Below are 23,117 nucleotides of genomic sequence, written 5' to 3'. Positions count from 1 at the left end.
GGACCTGAGGCTGTGTACAGAGCCTTTTCATATACAGATCCTGGTTTGTCTTTTACAACTCTTATTTCACTGCTTATACTAGAAAATTGGTTAAAACTTGAGCTAGATGTTTTGGGTGAAGAACCTTTCGAGCTGGCTTTGATGAGCAATGTCTTCCCTTAAAGTTTTTAAGGGGCTCAGGGTTTTCACTTATCTCAATATTTTGTTTTGTTGCCCTTAAATCTAGAAGCAAAGCTGTTAAGCTTAGTAAGCAGCGTACTCTTTGCACTTCATAGACTTTGATTCCCCAGAGCCTGCCTGCCTTCTCTTGGAGACAGGGTTCACAGGCCTGAACTTCGGACAAAGAGGTGAAGGGACAAGAAAACATTATCTTTCTTGTTTATCAGCTTCTGCACAGAGGAGCTTACTTCAAGGGCTTTTATAAGTGGCCTTGTAAAGACATGGACCTGTTTAAATGGATCTGTTTCAGTTTGCATTCAGTTCCCTGCAACTTTCGTTACATGGAGTAGTAGACTGCTTCATAGGTTTGAGGTTACGTGTGGTTTTGCATCCCCTCTCTCTCATGAAAAGTGGTGTGTTTTTAATGGGTTTGGGGTTTGTTTTCTTTTCAGTGTGTGTTTTAAGACAGTGCATCTGTCTTTGCTAATCTATGGGTTTACTGTGCAGAGTAGCTGTGCCAGATTTGTGCAAGTGACTTTGTGGGATGGGACTTCGTCAATCCAACATCTGGAAATCTCAAGCAGTTACAGGGCTTTGTGCAACAGTTTAGTTACGTCTTACAGCGTAACACTGAGATTTAGTCTTTTGGAGCAAATTAACTCCTCTATCAAGACAGCGAGGAAATTGATGCATGTGTTGATTGTACAGTAATTAATGCCCTTTGAAATAGGGGATGGGGGGAGCCAGTGGTATCTTTGCGCCACTTTAATGTCTTCTTTCTTTTTAGGCAGTTCCGTGTAGCTGTGATAGATTCATGCAAGGTATCCATAGTTTTATGCCATTAAACTGTTCAAAAACTTGTCATTTGAAAGGAAAGGCCGCAAGGTTTTCAGTTTATGCATGTAACTCCTTTAAATGACTACAGTATTGTGGTTTTTTTTTTAAACTAAACACTGCTTTTGATAGAGTACTTCTGTACATATATCTGTCTATCAGATTATTGTACATGATTGCTTAGAATACTTGTACTTTAGTCCTAGTAATCATTGAAGAACAGTCAAAGTTAGTTCTGTTTTTAAATATTATTAACACAAAAACCTCTCTTGAAAGGAGAAATAAGAAATAGTAAGTACCATGTTGTACTATAATGTATTAAGCTGCATTTGTCATGCTTGTTTTGCTCAAAACCAAGAACAATGTTGAAGACTTGTTTTAAAGATTTAAAAATTGTCTTTAAATTGTGTGCCTTGCTGTTTCCTTTCAATGCAAGCACTGGACTGAGTAGGGGTGTAAGATGTCAGTGTTCTTTTGGTAGTCTTTTTGTATGTCTTAAAACATGTATGCAAGTACGTAGGTTTCTTGTGTTCTGCCTGTATACAACTCACGTGTCCAGCGTTGCACTGCCACTGACTCGCTCTTCCAAAACTCAGCACAGCATAAAACCCCTGGCCAGGTCCACTGAACTCCTGAAGAAACCCCCTGAAACAGTGAGAGAGAGTGCATGAGCTGCCTGAATGGTCACTTCCTCAGAGAGCACATGGATTGTCATTCTGCACCATAGTATCAGCCTTCACTTTGTGGGGAGCATTCATGGTAAATCCTAGTTTTCTGTTTTTCTGTTTCAGTATGTATGACCAATTGCCCTACTCTGATTGTCATGGTGGGTCTCCCAGCAAGAGGGAAAACCTACATCTCAAAGAAGCTGACACGCTATTTGAATTGGATCGGAGTGCCTACAAAAGGTGATGGATTTACTTCTGTTTACATCAGAAGGACAGGACAGATGTTAGGTGTTTAATTTAATTCCCATTAATTATATTGCAAAGTTTGACCACTTAAAATCCTTCTGTGTTGCAAACTTAGTCTTAAGCAATAGTATACACAGACTCTGAGTTCCATTTAGGTGTTAATTAGACTTATCCTGGTAACTGTTGTTTTACCACCTTCTGCCAGGTGCCTAAATAAATGTTTTGCCCTTGCCCCTTAACACTTCAGCTGTCCTTATTTATTTATTTATTTTGATTTCTTCCCTTTGTTTATGGGGGTGAAAGGGAATCTTGTTTACAGGTGGATGAGCAGTTGACACTTGTGACTTCTCCATCTTCTTTTCTCTGTGAACTTTGTGCAATGTGTAATTCCTTGTGTAACTCCTTGTATAACTGCCTTTGTGGAATGAGTTACAGCTCTTTGAATATTAAGAGCCCAAGGAACTGGAGCAGCACTTGTTATCACTCTCATAGGGATTTTATATGTGTGTTCTGAGTGGGAAACAACAGCTCAGATTTGCACCAAGGACCTGGCTGTCCTGCCTCATTCCTGAGCTCCTGTGGTACTTCGTGGGCCTAAATCGACAAGTAAACAAAACCTAAGTCCATTTTGAGGTTCTGAGATGCCTTCTCCTCTATCTCTGTAGAAGAAAAAGATAGTTCTAGTGTTCTGTGAGTCTGTGTCTGGTGCAGTAATGGTAGCTTTATAGTTACGACTAGTTAATCATTGAATAACGAAATGTGATATAACTATGCTTGTATGTTAGGGTATAGCATACATTTATGTAAATATATATGTATGTCATTGTGTTGAACATTTTATTGTGTGAAAAAGCAAAAATCCAGTATTGAGCAACAAACAAGGTGTTGTTCACATCCTGCTCATGCTTGGTTGAATATATCCCAAGTACAGTAAAATAGGTAGGGGTAGTCTGCTTCAGTTACAGGAAAGGTTCCTTGGCTGCTCTGAGCAGCACATCAGAAAGTACATGCAATTGTGCTTAATAAAAATTAATCAGGGCATTGCTACCTCATTTTACAAAGATACAGAATCATAGAATAGTTAGGGTTGGAAAGGACCTTGAGACCATCCAGTTCCAACCCCCCTGCCATGGGCAGGGACACCTCACACTAAACCATGCCCCTCAAGGCTCTGTCCAACCTGGCCTTGAACACCGCCAAGGATGGAGCATTCACAACTTCCTTGGGCAACCCATTCCAGTGCCTCACCACCCTCACAGTAAAGAATTTCTTCCTTATATCCAATCTAAACTTCCCCTGTTTAAGTTTGAACCCGTTACCCCTTGTCCTGGCACTGCAGTCGCTAGTGAATATGCAACATAAAGTTACCATGTGAGCTTCCATCCTAGGTTGCTGGTTGTGGTTTGTCTTTATTAGAAAGGGTGACTTGGGATTTTCTTGGAAACCCACAGTTGCTTCCTGTTGTCTGTGTCATCACTGATGCAATTTTCCTGAAGCTGAAATCGATTTAAAATTCCTCACTGACTGAGGGAATAGATGACACTTTGCCTGCTGCTTCCAGTTGATTGGGATGGAATCCATACATACTAAGTATTGAGTAGCCCTAACATCAGTTACCTTTAGCTCTTAATATCTTACTATTAGCATGCAGTTAATACAGTGAGTGTTCTTACTCTTCAAGACAGATGGTTAAAATTACAAGGTTACGTAAATCCGAGGAAAGGTAAATGCTGTCTTTTCATGTGACATATATTAAGCAAGCTGAAGAGTTCAAGAACATAAGGTGGATGTAAATAGCCCAGAGTAGATGTTAGTTGAACCATTTCAGTAATCAGTTCTGTGTTTTCTTTTCTCTCTTCCAAAATCCTCTGCTGTTTAGAATGTGAAATGGTAAAAAATACAAAGGACTTGTGTCTGAGCTTCTTGGAGGAAATGAGGTCAATTAGATGCCTGAATAGAATTGTGTTGCAATGTGTTTTTTAGATACTAAACTTGGGGAAGCTTTTCTGGAACAGTTCTGGCTGTGTGGTAATTGTGATTCCAGTTAGCTTTGTGAAACTTTTCCGCAAGGGTGGATGCTAACAGTAAGGGCTGAATTTTGTCCCACTAGATAGCACTTTTTCCCTGTCTGTGCATGACCCTGTTGCAGTAACTATTCCTTCTTGGGAAGTTTGTGGGTTTTGATTTTTAAAGGGCTACTGCCTGAAACATTTGTCTTCTGAGCTCCTTCATCTTCTGTTTTTCTTACAAGGAACCATCTTTTCACGTCACTGGTATGACCAGTGCTTATTAATCCTGTGACAGAATAACTTGGATTGTACTGTAATCCATGTCACACATCTGACCACAAAAAAATTACATCAGCATTGTTGAACTCGAACAAAACTTGACTTTTGGGGGATTAAGCAATACTTAACTTCTTTATCTTCTGCTTCCAGTCCCAAGAGTAATCTATATACAGCAGCTGGTGGTTGAACTGTTCTATTCTATGTCCTTTCTTTCTTAATTACAATTTGGCAATTGTGTCCATTACTCCATTTCCTCTTTCTAGAAATGAAGTCTCTCAAGTAGTTACGCCTTGGCAGCTTCTCAAACAGAGCACTTAAGTTTGATATAATGTTAAAAAAAATGCTTTGCAGTTCAGCAGAGAAAACCTACAGGTCAGAAACAACTTAAACATTGATTGCACGTCAGAGACGTACTTTCAAAGCTGTTGAATAAAGTTCATTAGGGTACAATGTCATTGTCTGCTGTGTGGCAAAACAACTGCCTTGCCCTAATCCCGTATCTGGTATTGTGACACGTACATGGCCATTGACCTTATGGACTTTTGCCCAGATAAAGAGTAGTCTTCTTGGCCACTGTTAAGAGATCACAGTAAGATTATGTTAAATAATTATGCTGAATGTTTTGTTGAGGTTTTTTTACAACTTAAGCGTATAAAATAACTGGAACAGGGGTTGTGAAATAGTATGTACTGATCCTTAAGGAATAGAAATATTTGAGCAGGGTTCTGAAAAAATGATTCCTCAACTTCAATTTTAATGTTTGTTTATCAAGTTCTATTTAGAACTCTTCCTTGGTTAAATAGGAGCTGAACGTTTTGGGAGGTGCTATCAGAATGCTGTCTCACTGCGCGTATGCACAGAAGAAGAAGCTAGATTATTTGTAGGCTATTGAAATAGACTTCCAACCACCCCTGCGAAGGAGGAAAAGTGGTTTTTCTGTGGTGTTCAGGCAAACTGGCAGACAGCAGCACAGCAATATGGCCAAATGACTCTATTGAAGCTGGTGCCCAAGTGTTCTTTTGCCATTTCCATGATTTTTTGTTGTATTTGAAAACAACCAAACCCTCCAAAACACAAGAAGTATGATATGTTGACTTTGTACATGCTAAATTATTTTATCCTTGCAGGCAGTTTGGTTTCAAAACTGTCATAACTTTTGTCCTTTTTACATGAATATCATTAGTTCCCACTAATACCGGTTTCTTGTTGGCAGAATTTAACGTTGGTCAATATCGTCGAGATTTGGTGAAAAAGTATAAATCTTTTGAATTCTTCCTGCCTGACAATGAAGAAGGCTTGAAAATCAGGAGGTAAGTTTGGAATGTGTTTGCTACACAATGTACTGACTATTAAAAAGCTACCCTGTGTAATTTGCTCGTAGAGACTGCTTTAAGTTGCGTTTTTGTATGCTCAGGAAGACGCTTAAGAGACTGCAGTATGAAATGACAAGGAAAAGAAGTTCTAGAGCAAGCAGACAAGATTTGTTTAGGCTGCTAAAAGTTGGGGTATTTTTCTCTTAATTGCTTCATCTAAAGCATCAAAAATGCAGAGAAGGTAAATACTTGATTCTTTTTCACCTTTCAGTAGGCTGAGTTTGCTGCTATTCCTGCAGATATTCAAGTATGTTTTCCCTCAAAATGAAACAGTTTTAACAAATAGTTAACAGCTTTTCTTTTTGGTTTGCATACTGGAATTTTTCACCTGGAGTACTTTGAATGTTTTTGTCATTATCCATTCGAATAAGCCAGAATAAAACAATATTATTCCCTCCCTGAAATTCTCTTTGGCCGCCAGGCAGGTGCTTTATGCATTCAGTTGGTGCATTGCCTTGAAAACTGACATGTTTTCCGAGTGCTATTCAAAGCAAGGTGAGCATCAGCGTGAATGTCTGTGCAGGGATGAAGCAGTTGAGACTCCTTTCTTGCTCGGGAAGAGCCTCTGCTTTAATGTAGGAGAAAGGGTAGATGAAGAGAAGGTCAGAGCAAGAGGGAGCTACTTTTTTCTTACAGAATGGGAAGGTCTTTTGGTTTTCTTCGCCATTTATTGTTAGTTTTTAGCATGTTCAGGAAAACATTTACGAGTGTGCAGTATGAAGTGAGAAGTATCAGAAATACCAGAGGAATGGAAATGCAGTTTGTTTAGGCGACTTAAAATGCAGAGTATTTTGTTCTTAATTGCTTCAGCTCAAGCATTAAAAATGTCTGGACTTTTCCTAATGTCTGGGCTTCCTTTTGTGGCTGTTCTTCTGCTTGTCCTCTCTCTCTTCCCTTTCCCCTTCTGCAGCAGTTGGGCATTGCTAATGTCAGAGGGAACTTGCATAAGAACCAACTAATCCTTTGGGACCAGAAAGTAGATAATGAGGTGCATTAGCCTTGCAAGCCCTTACCTTTTGCTTAGAGGTAGAGCCAAACCTTCTAACGTGCCTCTGTGTCACCTATTAAACTAAATGGTGGGGAATATAACATGAAATGGGCTGTGAGAGCTAAACTGCCTACTTAGCGGTGAGTAAAGTGGGTTTATATTTATTTAGTGAAGACTTCACTGATGAATCTCAGTTCCTGACAGCCATTAACTGTGCTAATGTGGAAATACTGTCAGGATTGGAAAGCTTTAATTTTTCTTTCAAGAGAAAGCTGTGCATGCAAGATATGCTAAATGTAAGAGAAGAATTAGATGTTTCAGTCTGGAAGTCAAAATAGAGCAGTAATGCAGAGAAAGGCTGTTGAAAGGGACAGGTTTTTATGTTGGTATTGCAAAAAGATTGTACTTCATGGAACTAAATGGAGCTTTGTTCTTCTAATGAGTAAATCCTGTACAACATTAATGTTGCCCTCCAGTATTATGTATGTGCTAGAAATCATAATGGGCTTTGAAGATAATGCTAGTGCTGAGGAAATAGGAAAGTTGCAAATTAATTTATTCTTGTCCAAATTCAACCCGAGTGTAAAGAATGTGGGGAGAGGGGGGTTTGGGGTGCTTGTGTCCTCAGTGGTCTTCAGTTCTAATTACATTGGGTTGGTGACTACAGTGGGATTTTATTTTCACCTCTGTCCCTAATACTGGTCACTAACTTCGTTTTATTGTGTAAAGAGATTTTTTTTTTTCCATAAGCAATTTTTACACAATAGGTGAACAGAGAGGCAGTGTGGTACTGAAAAACACTTGTCTATCCACTTTACCTTGGAGCTACAAAATAAAAACCTTAAGTTGATTTATTTCTTCCCTCTTTGAGAATCACCTTAAGAAGCCAGTATCTATGAGTTTGGGGAAAAAATACAGTTTCAGGGGTGATTCACTGATGTTACTTTAGATCAGTGAAAGCTTATTCTGGTCAGCAAAGTTGGTAAGTATTCTGTGATGATGTGTAGTTGTATCAGTTGCTCAGAGGAGCACTGGACTGGTCTTTGTTTTTGGCAGATGGCCTTGACCATGTTTCCTTAGTATAGCTTGGTTGACCTGCATTGTTTTTTCCCATGTTTTGGGGGTACCTGATTACGAAAACATTTATTTTTGAGAGAGATTATCCTAACAGTTGCAGGGCGCTTTGATCACGATGCATGAGTGCATTAATAAAATGACTTTATAAGCGTTTGAGTTTTACTCTTTCATTTTTAAGACAGTGTGCCTTAGCAGCGCTGAATGACGTCCGACAGTACCTCAGTGAAGAAAACGGGCACGTGGCTGTAAGTTTCTTGTTGGAGATGCATTCTTCAGATGCTTCCCTACAAAACAGCGTGTCTGCTGCACAATGTGCAACCTGAGCAATTTCAGTATCTCTTCAGTATATGATTTGATTTTTTTCTTTGGGAGTTGTATGTTACATCTGCCTTGTTGCTGCAGAGAGAGGAGCACTGAAGTTCAGGGAGACGATGCCATATTGAGTAACAACCTTTATGATTTGAGGGGTTCACTGAGGAGAGGGTAACACGCATGAAAATGTCCCCCTTCTCTGCACATTGTATCACATGCTGTTAAACACAGCTCTTGTTTTGGTTGCACTTCTGGTTCTATTTGAAAGTCTAGTGTTTCAAGTGAAAGGTACTTACTGAACAAAAAGCATCCTGGGTATTGCTTGGCAATTTTGTTACCAACATGAGAAATCTCTGAAGAGAGCAGGAGAAACTCAAAAGTAAATTGCTTCATATCTGTATTTAATGTTGGGATGCAAATAATCAGCTGTTCAATTGTTGATATTGCATATTCACATTAATTTGCATAACATTGTTTTCCTTAAGACTACTGGTGCTGCTCTGGTGTTTTCATTAGTTAATCAGGGAAAACCATTAAGTAATAATTATAAGTTCTGCTGGGGACATGACGTAAGCTATACTTCGGCAAACCTCATGGTTTGGTAAAACACTGGTGTGTTCACAGCTAAACATTGGTTCCTAGAAAATTGGCCGCATTTATCTTGTAGTCCATGGGCAGGCTTTACGAGTCTTGCAGATCTTGTGCCGCTTAAAAGCTTTACACTTGCAGTTTGAGTAGCATGTTGATTACAGCAGCTTTTTCTTCTGTAGTGTAAGTTTGCTAAAACCCGAAAGATTAGTGTTTAATGCAGATATGGGTCAGGAGGAAGATTCTGTCCTATACTGTGTGTGAAGCTTAAATTGTGGTTGCTTCTTCCAAATGCTGTCTTCAGCTAGTAGTGCTTCAAAATATTACCACTTTTTAGTATTTAGATAATCAAGTGTGGAAAGTAGGAATGTCATCTCTTTGCCTCTCAAGCATGTTGAGATGGGGGAAGGGGAAGTGTTTCATTGCTTCTCTTCACGTTGAGGGACTTTGAGCCCTTATTTTTGTTGTTACTAGCACAGTGCTTTTCACAGCCTATGATATTTCTTTAATTCTTCTTTCTCTCTCCCCCTGTAATTATTTCCAGGTCTTTGACGCTACAAACACCACTCGAGAACGCAGAGAAACTATTTACAAATTTGGTGAAGAAAATGGATATAAGGTGAGTTGAAAACAAAGGAGTTCTGAGCTAATGTCTGGACAAGTAAGGCAGGGATAGTTTGGCCTTATCTCCAAGTACTCCAGGTTAAGAAGTGCATTAGCATAAGCTGTGTCCTTCCTAGGCATGTAGTCAGTGGTACATTTTGTGTTCTCAAGCATAGTTTGTGATTAAAAGTCACCCAGTCCTCATTTTTCTTGTGTTTAATGTTTGTCCTGTTAGTAACTAAGCTCTTACGTGCTGTGGCTTCAATTCGATCATCCTGGACCTGTAGTTCTGAGTGTACTGTCAGCAAGAACTATTTAAAATATGATTCTTAGTGCGGTTCATGTTTTTGCTACAAAAAACCATAAGGAATTCTGTGTTAGTTCTGTGCAAACAAAAAACTTTCCATGGTTTAGTGCCTTCTGTCCAGGATTGTTTTATATTTAGGTCTTGTCCAGTAATGCTTCACTTCCTCTAAACTTGCATCTCCATAAACCTTTGAGACAGCAAACCACCAAAGTTTTTTTAAGTTGCATTACTCCATTAGTTGAAAGGCTTCTAAATTATTATTGCAGAAACATTAGTTACTCTTTATATGACTGAACTTGTATCCTCTGCACTTATTTCTTTCTCTTCTGTCCTAAATGTTTCTCACTGCAAAATTTTTCCACTTACAAGCATTGTGTGTGTGGGAAATAATACAAAACATGGTGCTTCAGGGAATGCTAAACCAACGATTTCTGATGAGTGTCTGCAGAAACCTTCAGAGTAAATGAAGGGAAGTTTAACACATGGTTCCGTTAAAAAGGGGTTAGTGTGGAAGTGAGTAACGTGCTGCTCGTGTGTGTTAGTCTCCAGAGGCATTCTAATGCATCTTCCTTGTTCCTTCCTCTGTACACGTGACTTCCCCTTTGGACTGAAGACTTTTTTTGTTGAGTCAGTATGTGTAGATCCAGAGGTCATCGCTGCAAACATTGTGGTAAGTATAGGAAAGTTTGCTTTAACTGCTTCAAGTTAGGAGGTTAAAGGTAGTTGAGTATGTTTAGAAGTACATTAAAAGAACTTCCAATAGCAAAAACCGATTAGCTCCCATTAATGGAACACTTCCCATTTATTTTCCTGCTCATGTGTATAATAACTCAGAAGTTTATGTAGAATAGCTCTTTTTGCTATACATATATTTTAATTATCTTCCAGGATACAAGTTTTTGTGCTGTGTTCTCCCCCTTTGTATTTATTTAAACTTTGCATTAAAAAGGGAAAGAAATGTACTACTCTCCTGGCTTTATTTTAAACAGCAAGTGAAGCTGGGTAGTCCTGACTATGTTGATTGTAGTAATGATGAAGCAACAGAAGACTTCATGAAAAGAATAGAGTGCTACAAGAACTCCTATGAGACGTTAGATGAAACTCTTGACAAGTAAGTGATGAAATAATACTGTGATCACAACTGGGTCATTTTAAGATGTTTCCCTAGGGGATGGAGCATCCTGTATTGGGGATTAGGGCTTTCTAGTAATTAACGGCTTAAGCTCTCTTTCCGTTGGCATATTAGGGAGAGTTTACTCTGGGGGTGTAGCCTGGAAACTTGCTTGCTTGAGGAAAACTGGCTAACACATCTGCTCTGGGACAATAATCTTTTTGATTTTCCCTTTGGAGAATGATACGATTCTTCTGGAACAGAACCAGCATTTAGGAGTTATTCCAGACTTCTTTTAGATCAGATTGTTACTTGATTTTTTTAGTTTGTAGAGGAGACCTGAGTGATTTGTAAGCATAACTTCATTTGTTGACATGGTTAAGATGAATTTTGAACACATCAGTCTTAAAAATGTGATGTCTACATTTACTTATTCGTGCTTGCAAAATACCCTGCAGATGTAGGGCTGTGAGAAAGTTTCTTAGCTTGGATTATTTGCCTTTGTGCCAAAGCGTTCATCTGTTTTTCATTCACTTTCAATGCTTGAAAGTAAGGTAGGGATGAGCCACATGAGGAGGAGCCCTGTTTCCCTTGCTGTGGTCCAGGATTTCGGTGTGGGATTTTGAGCTGCACTCATACCAAGCGCTCCTGTTTTGTTTCAGGACCAGTGCTGTAGAGAAGGCTGAGCTGCATTTTAATGTAATTGAGTGTAAGCAGTGTGAAGCTGGTTCAATCAGATCAGTTCATGCATGTAATTTCTGTGATGGGCCTAATGGTTGTGCCTGGGTGAAATAGTAATGATTAACCTCAAAGAGCACTACTGGAGATGAGATGATGATGCTTGCATCTCATCATCTGCATTTGGTTTTATTATAAGTTTTCTTGGTTTATTGTGGTGTTACATCTCAAATGCTTCACTGGAAACCAATGTTCAGCTCATTAGACTATTTTCCTCCTTTAAACTAGATACCACTATGAAATGTACAGCTCAGATGAGCAGTGGAAATTGAAATTACAACCTGTCTCGTGCTGAGAGGAGGTAGTGGTGGGGTACACTACAGTACTGTTAATAAGTAGCTGTTGATAAAGTGGTTGAGAAAATGTCTTGTATCAGGCTGGTCCCAGCTCCTTCTGATGCTGTAGTTTTTCTAGAATGGTTAGCAGAGATGGGTAAGTGATGACCATGCCTTTTGGCTCCTGGGTGCCATCAAATACTTGCTGTGGGGGAAGTGTTTGTAACCTGGAGAAAAATACCTTTTATAATAAAATACCTGGATCTCATATTGAAGCTACCACAGTCAAATGACTGCACTGAATCTTTCCTTCCGTGGGAGGGCCGTATTTTTCCAGGAGCAGAATCCAGATTTGAGAGACAATGCACAAGTAAAGGGAACAGAAAAGAAATCGATGTGAGCAGCTCACCTGTGAAAGAAAGAGTTCATCCTGTACCTCTGGGGTATTGTGTTGTTTCTTAGGACTAATGCATATTCCATAGGTAATTGAGGGCTTGCTTATTGCTTTGGCTTGTTGCCTCTTTGTTTTATAATGGCAGAGATTGTGGTGCATGCTGATGGAAACTGTGTGGAATCTTACATATTTCTTTTTGTTTGCTCCTGAAAGGGATCTTTCTTACATTAAAATTATGGATGTTGGAAGGAGTTACCTTGTGAATCGAGTAATGGATCACATTCAGAGCAGGATTGTCTACTACCTCATGAATATCCATGTGACTCCTCGGTCAATCTACCTCTGTCGACATGGAGAAAGTGAACTCAATCTGAAAGGGAGAATAGGAGGAGATCCTGGACTGTCCGTCAGGGGAAAAGAAGTATGTACCTGCTGCACAAGTGTGACTGGGTTTTGTGTGTGTTCTGTGCATGTGTGTGGTTTGTGCTGTGTAATTACAGGTTCACAAGTTAAAGCTGAAAGGAAAATCCCTGATGGTAAAGACAGGAACTGCAGAAAACTTGTATCTCCCTTGTTCTCCTTTCCTTCCCTCTCCTGTACCTCTTGTCATAACAGAATGTGTTGCATTTCTTAGCCTTCTGGAAAAGTTATAATGAGTTTCAAAGCCCGGAGCCTGTGTGTTCCAAACTGAGCAGAGTGTGTTGGCTCTGAGCCTCATCCAGTGCCTCATGTTTTGTCTTTCAGTTTGCCAAAAGTTTGGCACAATTTATTAATGAGCAAAATATCAAAGATTTGAAAGTTTGGACCAGCCAGATGAAAAGGACAATTCAGACTGCTGAAGCCTTGGGAGTGCCTTATGAGCAGTGGAAGGTTTTGAATGAGATAGATGCAGTAAGTTCTGATTTTCTAAACATGTAGTAAGTTGCTTGGTTTGCTAAAGATGAAGGAGCTACTGAGTTTTGTAATGGTACGGCTTTGATGGGATTGAAAGTCATTTAAGCTGTTTCTAGAGGTTGGAAAAATTGTTGTTACTTCCTGTTAGTAAGGCTAAGCCTTTTATGAAATATTGCCATAATTATTTTAGTCTTTGGTTTATCTTGCCCAGTGAAACATTCCCATGTAGAAGACAGTATTTTGGGTAGTTGGGGGTTGGAAATAATTTTTTTTGTAAGGAGGTGCTTGCTAGTTGGCACTTTCCAGCTACACCTATATACATAAGTAGGTGCCATAGATAAAATGTGGCCTTGCTCAGTGATTTGCTTGCTCATATATGTAACTTCAATTTATATACGGACTTAATGAGTCCTTTTATCTACATGTGAGTCCAGGTGAGAGTCCTGTTCATCATGTGTGATGATTTTGTCTTTAAGTGGCAGAGTGACAAAATACAGTTGTTAATGGTTATTTATATATGGTTTTATGAAAGAGTGAGATCTGCTTTTTGCACTGCTGGAAATACATGGTTTTAAATTATTTTTATTATGTATAGGGAGTGTGTGAAGAAATGACATATGAAGAAATACAGGAAAATTATCCGCTTGAATTTGCGCTGAGAGACCAAGACAAATACCGATACAGATACCCCAAAGGAGAGGTATGCTCCCTTTTCTGTCTTAAGGTGAAGGGCTTCCTTTGTCTTCCTGAATATACACATGCTGGCTTTAGAAAGGAAAAATACATTTTTAAATTAATAAACAGGTTGTTTCTCTCTCCAGGGGAAAGCACGTAGGAGATTGCAAGCATTGAGCCCAGACCATTTAATTTGGTTCAGGGTTGACAAATGAAAGAATAGATTTAGATAAAACAATGGAAAGCTTTGATCTTGTGGGCATCGTTTCTATGCTGGTCCTGCAGGGATAAAGCAGGAAGAATGATTGCAAGCCTTCAGACCACTGCATATGCAAATGTGCTGCCGAGATCACCTTTTCCTGTTCATCCTCGCTGTGGGTAATGGCTGGTTTACATGCAGTGCTGGCTGAAGTGCAGGGAAATCTGTAGCCACGGTGGTCTTTCATTTTAATAAGCATTTTGCCTCTGGGAAAACAACTGCTGACAGCATTTCTAAAGCAATAAACCCATTACCTGCAGCAGTTACCAGATGGCCACATGCCTTTCAGTGGCAGCTGAAGTTTAGGATTCAGAGCAGCAGGGCAGAGGAGTAATTGGACCAGCTGCTCTGCTGTTGTGTCTTAAGGAATCAGAGCTCCGTGGTCTTTCCTCAGTAGTCAAGAGTAATCACTGTGCTAAGAGCATCTTGTGATAAGAGCAGTGTTCCTGGGCTGTGACCCTGGTCTCACTAATGAGGCAATCATTAAGCTGCGAAGTTCTCCTAGTCCATTTGGACAGGGAGTGTTTGTTTGGGTGGTTAGTTGATGTCAGTCATTTGTCTAAGGCACTACCTCTGTCACCAGTACCCAAGGCAGGGCTTGCACAGCCTGGCTGGAACAGAGTGCTGGGTTTCTCTTGCCAAGGTCTGGCTCAGCAGTGTTGCTTTCCAACTGGGCAGCCCCACGCCTGCCCTGGGACCAGGGCGATGTGGTCATTCCCTGTCCTGCTGGGAGATGTGCTGTGCTCCCCATGTGTTCAATGCACCACGCATTCGGGAAGTGTTGTCTTTACAGGGCATGTGAACGGCAGATTTACTGTGTGTGAGCTGTGAGGGACAGGTTGCAAGAGGAATCCTTTGTCTCTGGATGGGATGGTGGCTGCCATCACCAGGCTAGGTCACCAAGCCTGCAGCTTGTTTTCAAAGGGCAGCCTGAACAAGTCAGGCTTTGTAAATTTCCTGTATGCTGACTGTAGGCTGGATTCCCACCTTTTTACTTAGAAGAGAGATGATGCTTTTGAAGATGAGGTGTGGAAAATAACATGCAAGACTTAACCTGTACATGTGCAGGTGCCGTGAATTGAATCCTAGGGAGTTTTGTGGAAATTCTTAATCATGGTGGCTGATTTAATAAAGCTTTTCCATGAAAGAGATGTATTTTGTTATATGCTTGCTCTTTGATGGTCTGGAAGACCTGGACTGTGTTCTTAATTTAAGGAAAACTATTACAACAATATTTGTCTGTGCACTAATAGAACAGAAGATTACTAATATGAAAGTAAGATCCGCTGTATATACATACCCTGTTCAAAGAGTTTTCCCTTTTTAATGGGCTGTGTATTTCTCTTCCCCACCCAGTCCTATGAAGATCTTGTTCAGAGACTGGAGCCAGTAATTATGGAACTTGAAAGGCAGGAAAATGTGCTTGTCATATGTCACCAAGCTGTCATGCGCTGTTTGCTTGCATATTTTCTTGACAAGCCTGCAGGTAAGTCCTTAATCCGTTACAAATGGTCTGTTCTTTAAAAAAATGGTACTGATGAAGGCTCCAAACAATAAATTCTAACACTTCCCTTTTTCATCAGAGGGTGTTTGTGTTAGGCAAATGTGTAAATGTGGGTCAAATAAAAAAAACTACCTGTAAAACTTGGTAGTTGATTTTTATTGAGCTTTTCACCTGAAACACTGTGGTGTTCCTTTTTTGCTCTATTTGAATAGCTTTCTGTGCATGCTAGGGAAGAAGACAGAGTACTGACAGATAAAAAGGCATTCAAGTGGTTGATCTGCAACATAATAGAAAAGTTATTGTTCTCTTAATCTCTATTTCATATGTGATTTGTTGCTTGTTTTCTCAGAACAACTGCCTTACCTGAAGTGCCCACTGCATACTGTCTTAAAGCTAACCCCGGTGGCTTATGGTGAGTAGTATTAAGTATATCTAAATCTAACTTTGCTGTGTGAAGTTTGTAAAGCATTTAAATGAAGAGATTTCAAATTTATTCTGGTTTAATATAGGATTGAACAGTTAAGTTTGATATTGTGTGTATGCTTGTACAGCTTTGTTAGAATCAGTGAATCCTTGGATTTACATTTGCTTTGTGTTATTTCATTAATTCTTTTGGCAAATCCATGCCGTTTACAGAGTCAGGTACAGTAAGGTCTCAGTTTGTATTGATGTGTTTGAGGGGGTTGCTTTTTAGAACAGGCAGATTTACATTTATGTACATTTATCACCTTACAAAGGGTGTTCCTCTTACCCTTAAACAGCTTCTGTTCTCTTCTCAAGTGTGTTTTTGGTGGACCTTCACACTACCACATGAACTTAGTGCTGTGGTTGGCATTCCTTTGTCAGTCGGTATTTATCAGTGCATAGCTCAGGGGCTTTAACTGAGGTTTGCTGCCAGCCTATGGGGTTGCAACCTGTGCTACTTGAGTTTTAGGCTGATTGCTAATTACCTTTTGTGGTTTTTAACCTCATCTTAACATGTGCCTGCTGTTAATTTTCTTTAAGTGATGGCTTAATTATATCTTCTGATACCTCATCACACTTCAGAAGGTTATTTATAGGCAAATCTGCACAGATTACCAGGAAATGGGTTACCAAAAAATGCTAGTCGAGTTACTGATCGGCAGTGCAAAGCTGTCTTTGATTATTGGCTTTGAAAGTAGTCTAGACCTGTACTTCCTTAAGTTTCAAATAAAGTTGAGACAAAGAAAGGAGCCCTTACAGTGGGAAATCTACCTGACAGATCTTTGCCATTTAACTGTTGTGTTGTCCTGCTGTGCTCTGGTGACATCTGGTGTTTCCAGCCTTGCATGACAAGTTGAAGGTTTGAAAGTACAAATCAGAACAGCTGACTGTTTTGGTTTTGGAAAGTGGATCTTCTTGACTTGCTAATCTTGGTCTGTGTAAAGAGATCCTGGATGTTTTCAGTGTTCACGCACACACTGAGTGAGGGAGGGGAAGAAGAGGTATGAAATACTATCCGTGTCCTTCTGCCTTCAGTGAAAGAAGCTGTTCATTTTTAAAGTGTTTATACATATGTCTCAATTAGCACATTTCAGACCACCTACTTCTTGGAATTCGACCATCTGAAAAGGCGATGGCTGTGGAAACCATTTATACATTAATAATCTATAACGTTATTTCATGTTGATGTATGACTTGGCTCCAGTGAGGCAGGATGCAGGATCAAACGTGGTGTGTTTAGTACCTTCCAGCTAATCCTGTTCCGGGGTAACACTTCCTTCCCTTAGGGGTTTGCTTTTCCTGGTGTCTGATCTTTAGTGGGGAACATCTGTTACAGCCTGACAGTTGGATTAGGATAAAGTAGACTTTTATCCAGCAATCCAGTATAGCAGTGGTCTGTGTGAGAGCACACAGGAAAGAGAAACTCTGTCTTGCTGTAGGTATGAGCTTGTATGTGGGTAATTAAAAAAGAGCTGGGAATATGCACATTGTAGTTACTGTGCAGTAACTCAGGTCCCTTCAGTTTATATTTAAAGCTTTCCATACAATACTTATTCAGATCTTACACTCAGCTAGCGGTAAGGACTGAGAGTTCTCTGTGGAGGTGTGTCTGGTGTGTAACCAGCCAGTCCTCAGCAATGGCCAGCACCAGCAAGTTTTCGCTTGGTCTCAAGGGTTGCCATGATCTGTGAGCAGAAGGATGACTGGAGTACTCTTCCAGTGGGAGATGTGCACTTTTCCTCCTTAAAACCTGTTTTGTGGTTGCTTATTTCTCTGAGTACTGTCCTTCCTGCAGCGTTTGCTCACAGTGTTCATGACAGAAGGGGTTTTTTCAGAATAGGCTTCCCTAATGGAAAGCAAGTATTTGCCTTACTAATTGATACCACTTTGTTTTTAAGTGCAGTGGCTTTCTAAGAAAAGGGTAAAATCACCCTATTCTGTCATGCAATAGTTCTGTGAAGTGCGTGACTATGCCTTTAGGAAATAAGTGAACAGAAAACTCTGAAAATCTATTTGTGATAGGAGATGTCAGAGGAATTCAACTATTAATATGTAGGGTACTGCTAGCTTATAAAAGTCACACTCGTGTCAGACAAGACAGTGTTTGGCAATTGGGTACTGTTTAAAATGATGTGGTCACAGCGTATTGAGTAACTGTAATTCCCTACGTGGGTCATTGTACCACCTGAGTAACAGTTGTCTCTTCTGACGGTTTAATTTCTCTTGCTTCTCTGGAGTTTTCCATTTCTGGGTGGAAAGGAGAAGTTCCTTTTCAGAGGCCAACTTTAAAGTTCCATTTCTTTGGGGTTAAAACTGTTTTGCTTGCATAGAGGAATTTGGGTTGCTAACAATAGGCAGTAATCCTTGTCATCAAGTTTCATGTTTTAAACACTGAGAGCTGCAGTTATCTTGTGTATTACAGTGAAATTCTAAGAAGCCTGGGATATTTAAAACCAAAGTTAAAAGTAACTTTCTAACTGTTGTTGTTCAGGTATGTTTATAAATGAGAACTTGTTTCAAAGAAAACAATGATAAAGCTAAGGTGAGAGTAGGAGGTGGATTATCAGATTGAAAATACGTTCATCCTGGTGGAACAGATTAATTTTCAATAGCTTTAGCTCTTTGGAATTTGGGAAATTGTAGTATCAGTCAGCAGTGGGAAGTGATTAACCTTCCCCAACTCAAAATTAGATTGCGTCTTTACTATAACTTCATTTTTAAGGCAGACCAATACTAAACCTGTGTTTTCTACCAACAGGATGTAAAGTGGAATCTATATTTCTGAATGTGGAAGCTGTAAACACACACAGAGATAAACCCGAGGTAAGAATATTTCAGAATTGGGGACCTTGATGTGATGTACTGCCTGAGCTCATTTCCATTGTCCTTGTGGTGGGAAATGATTTGATAACTCAGCTGAGCATATTTAATTTTACATATTACTCTTCAGTACTGGTTTGCTGTTAGGAGGAAAAGAATCCTTTTTATTGAGCACGTTTATCTTGCATACGAGCTCTAGCTGGAGTAGTTTATCTTCAAAAATGAATGAAAGGTTGAAGATACGGTATCAATCTAAAAACTGTATGAAGTTTTTATGGCTTTTATGGCTTTTGTCATTCAGGACAAGTAGGGTGTAGTCAAAAAGTCATTGTTATGAATGCAACGCTTATATTGGAGAGAGTAAATAATGAAATTAGCTTTTTCATCACTGTGGTCGTTGATGTATGAAGAAAGAGGAATTGATGATGCCACCTGGAGGGGAAGACTAGATCTTGGGATACAGCAGAAAACTGGGGAAAAGGAAATTGAGTGCATTTGCAAAATGTAAGTGGAGATATCAGACCATGGCAGCTTTGTCCTTTCCCTGTGTCAGGCCTAGGTTCTGTATACTCCTAAGCTTTGACATGAGCTTAAGTTCATTCTGTTGCTCGCACCAAGCTCTTCCATTGCTGTGTTATGGAAGTTATGTAAAATGTGTCATGATTAAGAATGTCTGGTTCCCTTGTAGATGCTCATGCTAATGCTGCTGGGTATGGCTCTGGTTCCTTGCTGAGGGTATGAGCTGTGCCTGCAGGTGAATTAAGTCGGTTTGATAAAAAAGGGCTATTTGTGGTGGTTTTCAGAACAATAGTTTATGGTGAAAAGGAATATAGTGATCAGTGTGTTATGTGTATATTCAGTAAGGCGCCTTATGTCTTATGTGAGGAATTCATGCTGGAGGGCTCTGCAGAGAAGGTTTGTTTTAATGACTTCGGTATTCTGAGTTCTGAAAATGCTGACTTTTGGTGGTTCGTAGCCAAGACATTTTTCTATTAGATAGTCATATTGCGTATTTTCTGTCTCTTCCCCTTTCACCTTTGTCATTCTGCTTTATCACCTCTGTATGAGTTTGGTTTGTTAGGTATAGGAAATCCATTCTGTTTCCACACTGCCTGAAAGCTGGTGGAGAAGCATGGTGAAAATAATGAGGGTGTCTTGAAGCAGCTGTTATGTTATCTGCATTAAATAATGTAGATCAGTTGAACATCTTCAGTTTGGCTGATAAAATATGAGTGCTGAGTTTACACCTTGCTAAAGCATTTTGGGAATTGCTGTTGGAAATACCTCTTGTATAACTGAAGATGCTTATTTCAAGGGGGAAAGGTGTGCCTGAATCACCAAGTGCTCTTACACGTCTAGCAAGTGACACAGCCCTACTAACGTTGCCATTGAGTGGCTGTGATTCAGGTGCATGTAGAGGATTGTGCAGATAGCTGCGTTGCAGTGGACATAAAAACAAAACTGCTTAATTGGAGGAGAAGTAACCTGAGTTAATGAGTTTTAAAAAAGAAAGGAGCAGAAGCATTTTTGGTTTAAAAACCCCCAAACCCTCAAACACTCTTCTGCCTCTGCCCCAAAGAAACGCAGACCGGTGAAGTGTGTGTATTTAGTAGGGCTGAATGAAGGACTAAGTTGATCCTGTCTGCATTTAAATGCTGCTTGGAGCATTAGGAAAATTTCAAGAGCTTTCATTTACATCATCTACAAAAACGTTAATTGCTTCTGTAAAATTAAGTTTTCAAATAGTCTATTGAACCCAAAGCGTTTAATTAAATACAGCGCCACAGAAAACAACATCATTGAACAATGGAACTGTTTGAACAAGAATTGCCCAGTGTGCTGTTCTGTGCCCCCACAAGTGATTTGCAGTCTGTGTTTCAGAACAGCACACTCCTTTTTGGCTTCAGCTGAAAGCATCTATTTTCGCATTGCAGAAGTGCAATGCAGAAAAGCACTGGAGTATTTGTTTATAGCATGTGTAAACTTCATTGTTTGAAGATGATTTGTCTGAAGTGGTTTGAAGCCTTGTGTTTGTCAGCGTTGTAGTGGCTTAAGCTCCTGACCTTTCCAAATGAAGGAGTCTGTAGTCTTCTTACTGAAAATAATTGAGGGGAATTACTTCAGCTGTTGCTTCGGCCCTTCTTTGGGGGGAAAACAAGCACTGGGATGAAACGTCTACTTTGCACCTCTGTCTCAGTGAATGACAGGATGGGGAGATGGAACAGGAGGTTGCTTGTAGTAAGAAGCTGTGCTCTCCTTTTTGATTATGTGGGGGGAAGGAGAGAGGAAGATGTTAGTGAAAGGTGAGTTTACTTCCACAGTCTAAGATAAGCAAGAGTCACAAAGCCCATCAGCACAAAGTTTGAAGAATTAGCGGTGATTTGGCCTAAAATTGGCCAAATCTTAGCTCCAGATCTTGTAAGAAACTTCAGAACACTTTCCCATAGTCTGGGTTGTTGGTATAGGGGGAGTGCTGACTGCACCGTCCCTGGGACTTGCCTGAGGCGATATGTGGCTGGTGTGATTCATGAGCCTGGTCCCACATGGCTGCTCTTCCCAGTGCGAGTGTTTGGCTGGGCTGGTGCTTTGGTTTGGTTTTGAATAATCTGCTGCATTACATGTAATTTGTTCCCACAGCCTTGTAAAATGAGGTGAGATCTTGTTGGTGTGATCAGTCTTGACTGGTTTGGGTGTCTGGGAGGAGGTTTTTCTGCTTTGTCAGGGGTGGTGCATTGAGTGTAACAGACAAATGTTGAAGTCGTCTCTTGGGAAAGAAGTCCACGGCATAGCTCAGCAAAGAGCTGAGAGGTGCTTAATGGATAGACATGTACGTGCTGCAGCACGTGCTTAAGTGGATTCCTGCTTTGGCTTGTCGAAGACTTCCTCCTAAATGGGAATTACTTGAGCTTTTGATAATGTTACCGGCATGGGATCCATGAGTACTGCAAATAATTTTTCCTGCTGTCTGGTTCTGAGGCACGGACCAGCTGCTGCTCTGCTGCGTTCTTGGGGTGCGGGGGCTTGGAAACAATCTCTGCTTTTACATGAATGCAGCCGTGTACTTGTGACGAAATCTGATTGGGGTTTGTTGCTCTTTCTGCTGCATGACAAATGTTCTCCTCTGTGTTTTTATTATTACACAGAATGTAGACATTTCCAGACCTCCCGAGGACGCTCTTGTAACAATCTCTGCTCATCAGTGAATCCCGTGTGCTGACCAACTATCGGGGTGCTGTTTCCATCCTGCTACTTTAAAATACAATGAAAAACTAATCATTCCAATCACTTTGAAATAAAAAGCCCTCCCCAAAGCCAACAACTGAAACCCCAAACTAAACCTTTGTATAGCGCATGGCTTGAAAAAAATGACCAAATCACAATAAATTTGTTGCACTGATTAATTTATTGTGGGTGAGTTCTCAAACACTGATCGGCTGTTCTTGTAAGTTGCTGTGATTTAAAGATCCTGCAGCATGAAGTTCTGTTGTAACAGCCAGCAGTCATTGAATGTTGGTTGTAGTGGGTTGATTTATGAAAGCCACGAAACACAACATCCTGTGTGAGATAAGAAAAAGTTGAAGTTTGCTTTCTAGGCATCACTATTCCCTATTTCAGTGCTGTTTGGAGTGACTGGACTGCTATCTAGCATAGCATAACAATCCAGAGTAACCCTAAACCCTTAATCCTGCTTATTTGTAGTGCTAGTGCTCTAGATGTGCTAATCAATGATGTGCTGTTTGAAGAGGGTAGCAAGTTTTCACTTAGTTCCAGAACCATTATTCATGGTACAGGAATGCATATAAATGTTTTTAATATATGACTTTTCTTAACAGCTGCTCCGCATTAACTGGGACTTAGGGTTTGCCTGCTGGCAAAACTGATTCTGAATTTCCTTTTTTCCTGCTTCTTGCATGGATGTGGGTCACGGACAAGTTTTTACAGCTCTACTCCATGTGCTTTGTAACCAGATTATACCTAGGCTACAATCTGCAGTGTTGAGTGTTCCAGAACAGGGAAGCAGAGTTAACCTGGTGATTTGGTAGCTGGGTTGTGACTGCAGTGGGCACGGGATGTGAAACCATCAGGCTGGAGGAGGCTGCAGCCTGTCCAAGGTGTGGTGCTGTGCCTTGGCTCCTTTCCCTGTGATGCTGCAGCGGGTGAAATGGGTGTCAGGAGGCGTCTGTGCCATTGAAAATCATTCCCTTTCTGGGAAAGGCAGACAATCACCAGCCCTGGAACTGTTTTCTGAGGGGATCTTTTAGTCTTGAGAGTAAGCAGGAGTGCTGTGCTGTGGAACGCTTTTGACTGTTGGGTTTCTCAGGTGGTACCTTTTTCCAAACCAGGGATTTTGGGGAGCAAAAGAAGTGTCACAGGTCTGCACATCTGAAATGATACTGAAGGGTTTGAAGGGTTGTAGCAATCGGGAATGTCCGACACAGCCAAATAACCTCCTGGCCAGAGAACCTTCTGCTGTGCCACTTGTTATTGAGTTAAACCAGTGCCCCAGGATGGGCTGGGACTGGGGGGAACCCGGATTGT

The 23,117-nt window shown here is 40.3% G+C and overlaps 1 protein-coding gene across 2 annotated transcripts in view; it reads left to right on the top strand.

Annotated features, from left to right (window-relative positions):
• Positions 1 to 21,781, top strand: part of LOC308225011 (6-phosphofructo-2-kinase/fructose-2,6-bisphosphatase 4) — a gene marked incomplete at both ends in the record, with an annotated part of 26,889 nt that extends 5,108 nt beyond the window's left edge. Inside the window, 13 exons of one of the 2 annotated variants that reach the window (XM_080625457.1) lie at positions 1,785 to 1,901; positions 5,409 to 5,505; positions 7,812 to 7,878; positions 9,078 to 9,152; positions 10,057 to 10,113; positions 10,433 to 10,554; positions 12,175 to 12,382; positions 12,706 to 12,852; positions 13,451 to 13,555; positions 15,146 to 15,275; positions 15,643 to 15,705; positions 18,517 to 18,581; positions 21,722 to 21,781. In XM_080625457.1, the coding sequence (XP_080481583.1) occupies positions 1,785 to 1,901; positions 5,409 to 5,505; positions 7,812 to 7,878; positions 9,078 to 9,152; positions 10,057 to 10,113; positions 10,433 to 10,554; positions 12,175 to 12,382; positions 12,706 to 12,852; positions 13,451 to 13,555; positions 15,146 to 15,275; positions 15,643 to 15,705; positions 18,517 to 18,581; positions 21,722 to 21,781 (1,313 nt within the window). Of the gene's footprint in view, positions 1 to 1,784; positions 1,937 to 5,408; positions 5,506 to 7,811; positions 7,879 to 9,077; positions 9,153 to 10,056; positions 10,114 to 10,432; positions 10,555 to 12,174; positions 12,383 to 12,705; positions 12,853 to 13,450; positions 13,556 to 15,145; positions 15,276 to 15,642; positions 15,706 to 18,516; positions 18,582 to 21,721 lie in introns of those variants that run through there. The other variant, XM_080625458.1, reaches the window with a different exon arrangement.
• Between the last annotated feature and the right edge of the window lie 1,336 nt (positions 21,782 to 23,117).

The sequence above is a fragment of the Psittacula echo genome (genome assembly GCF_963264785.1).
Source record: "Psittacula echo genome assembly, chromosome: 9".
Taxonomy (NCBI): Eukaryota; Metazoa; Chordata; class Aves; order Psittaciformes; family Psittacidae; genus Psittacula; species Psittacula echo.
The sequence above is the reverse complement of the archived record's forward strand: the minus strand, read 5'-3'. Positions and strand labels throughout refer to the sequence as shown.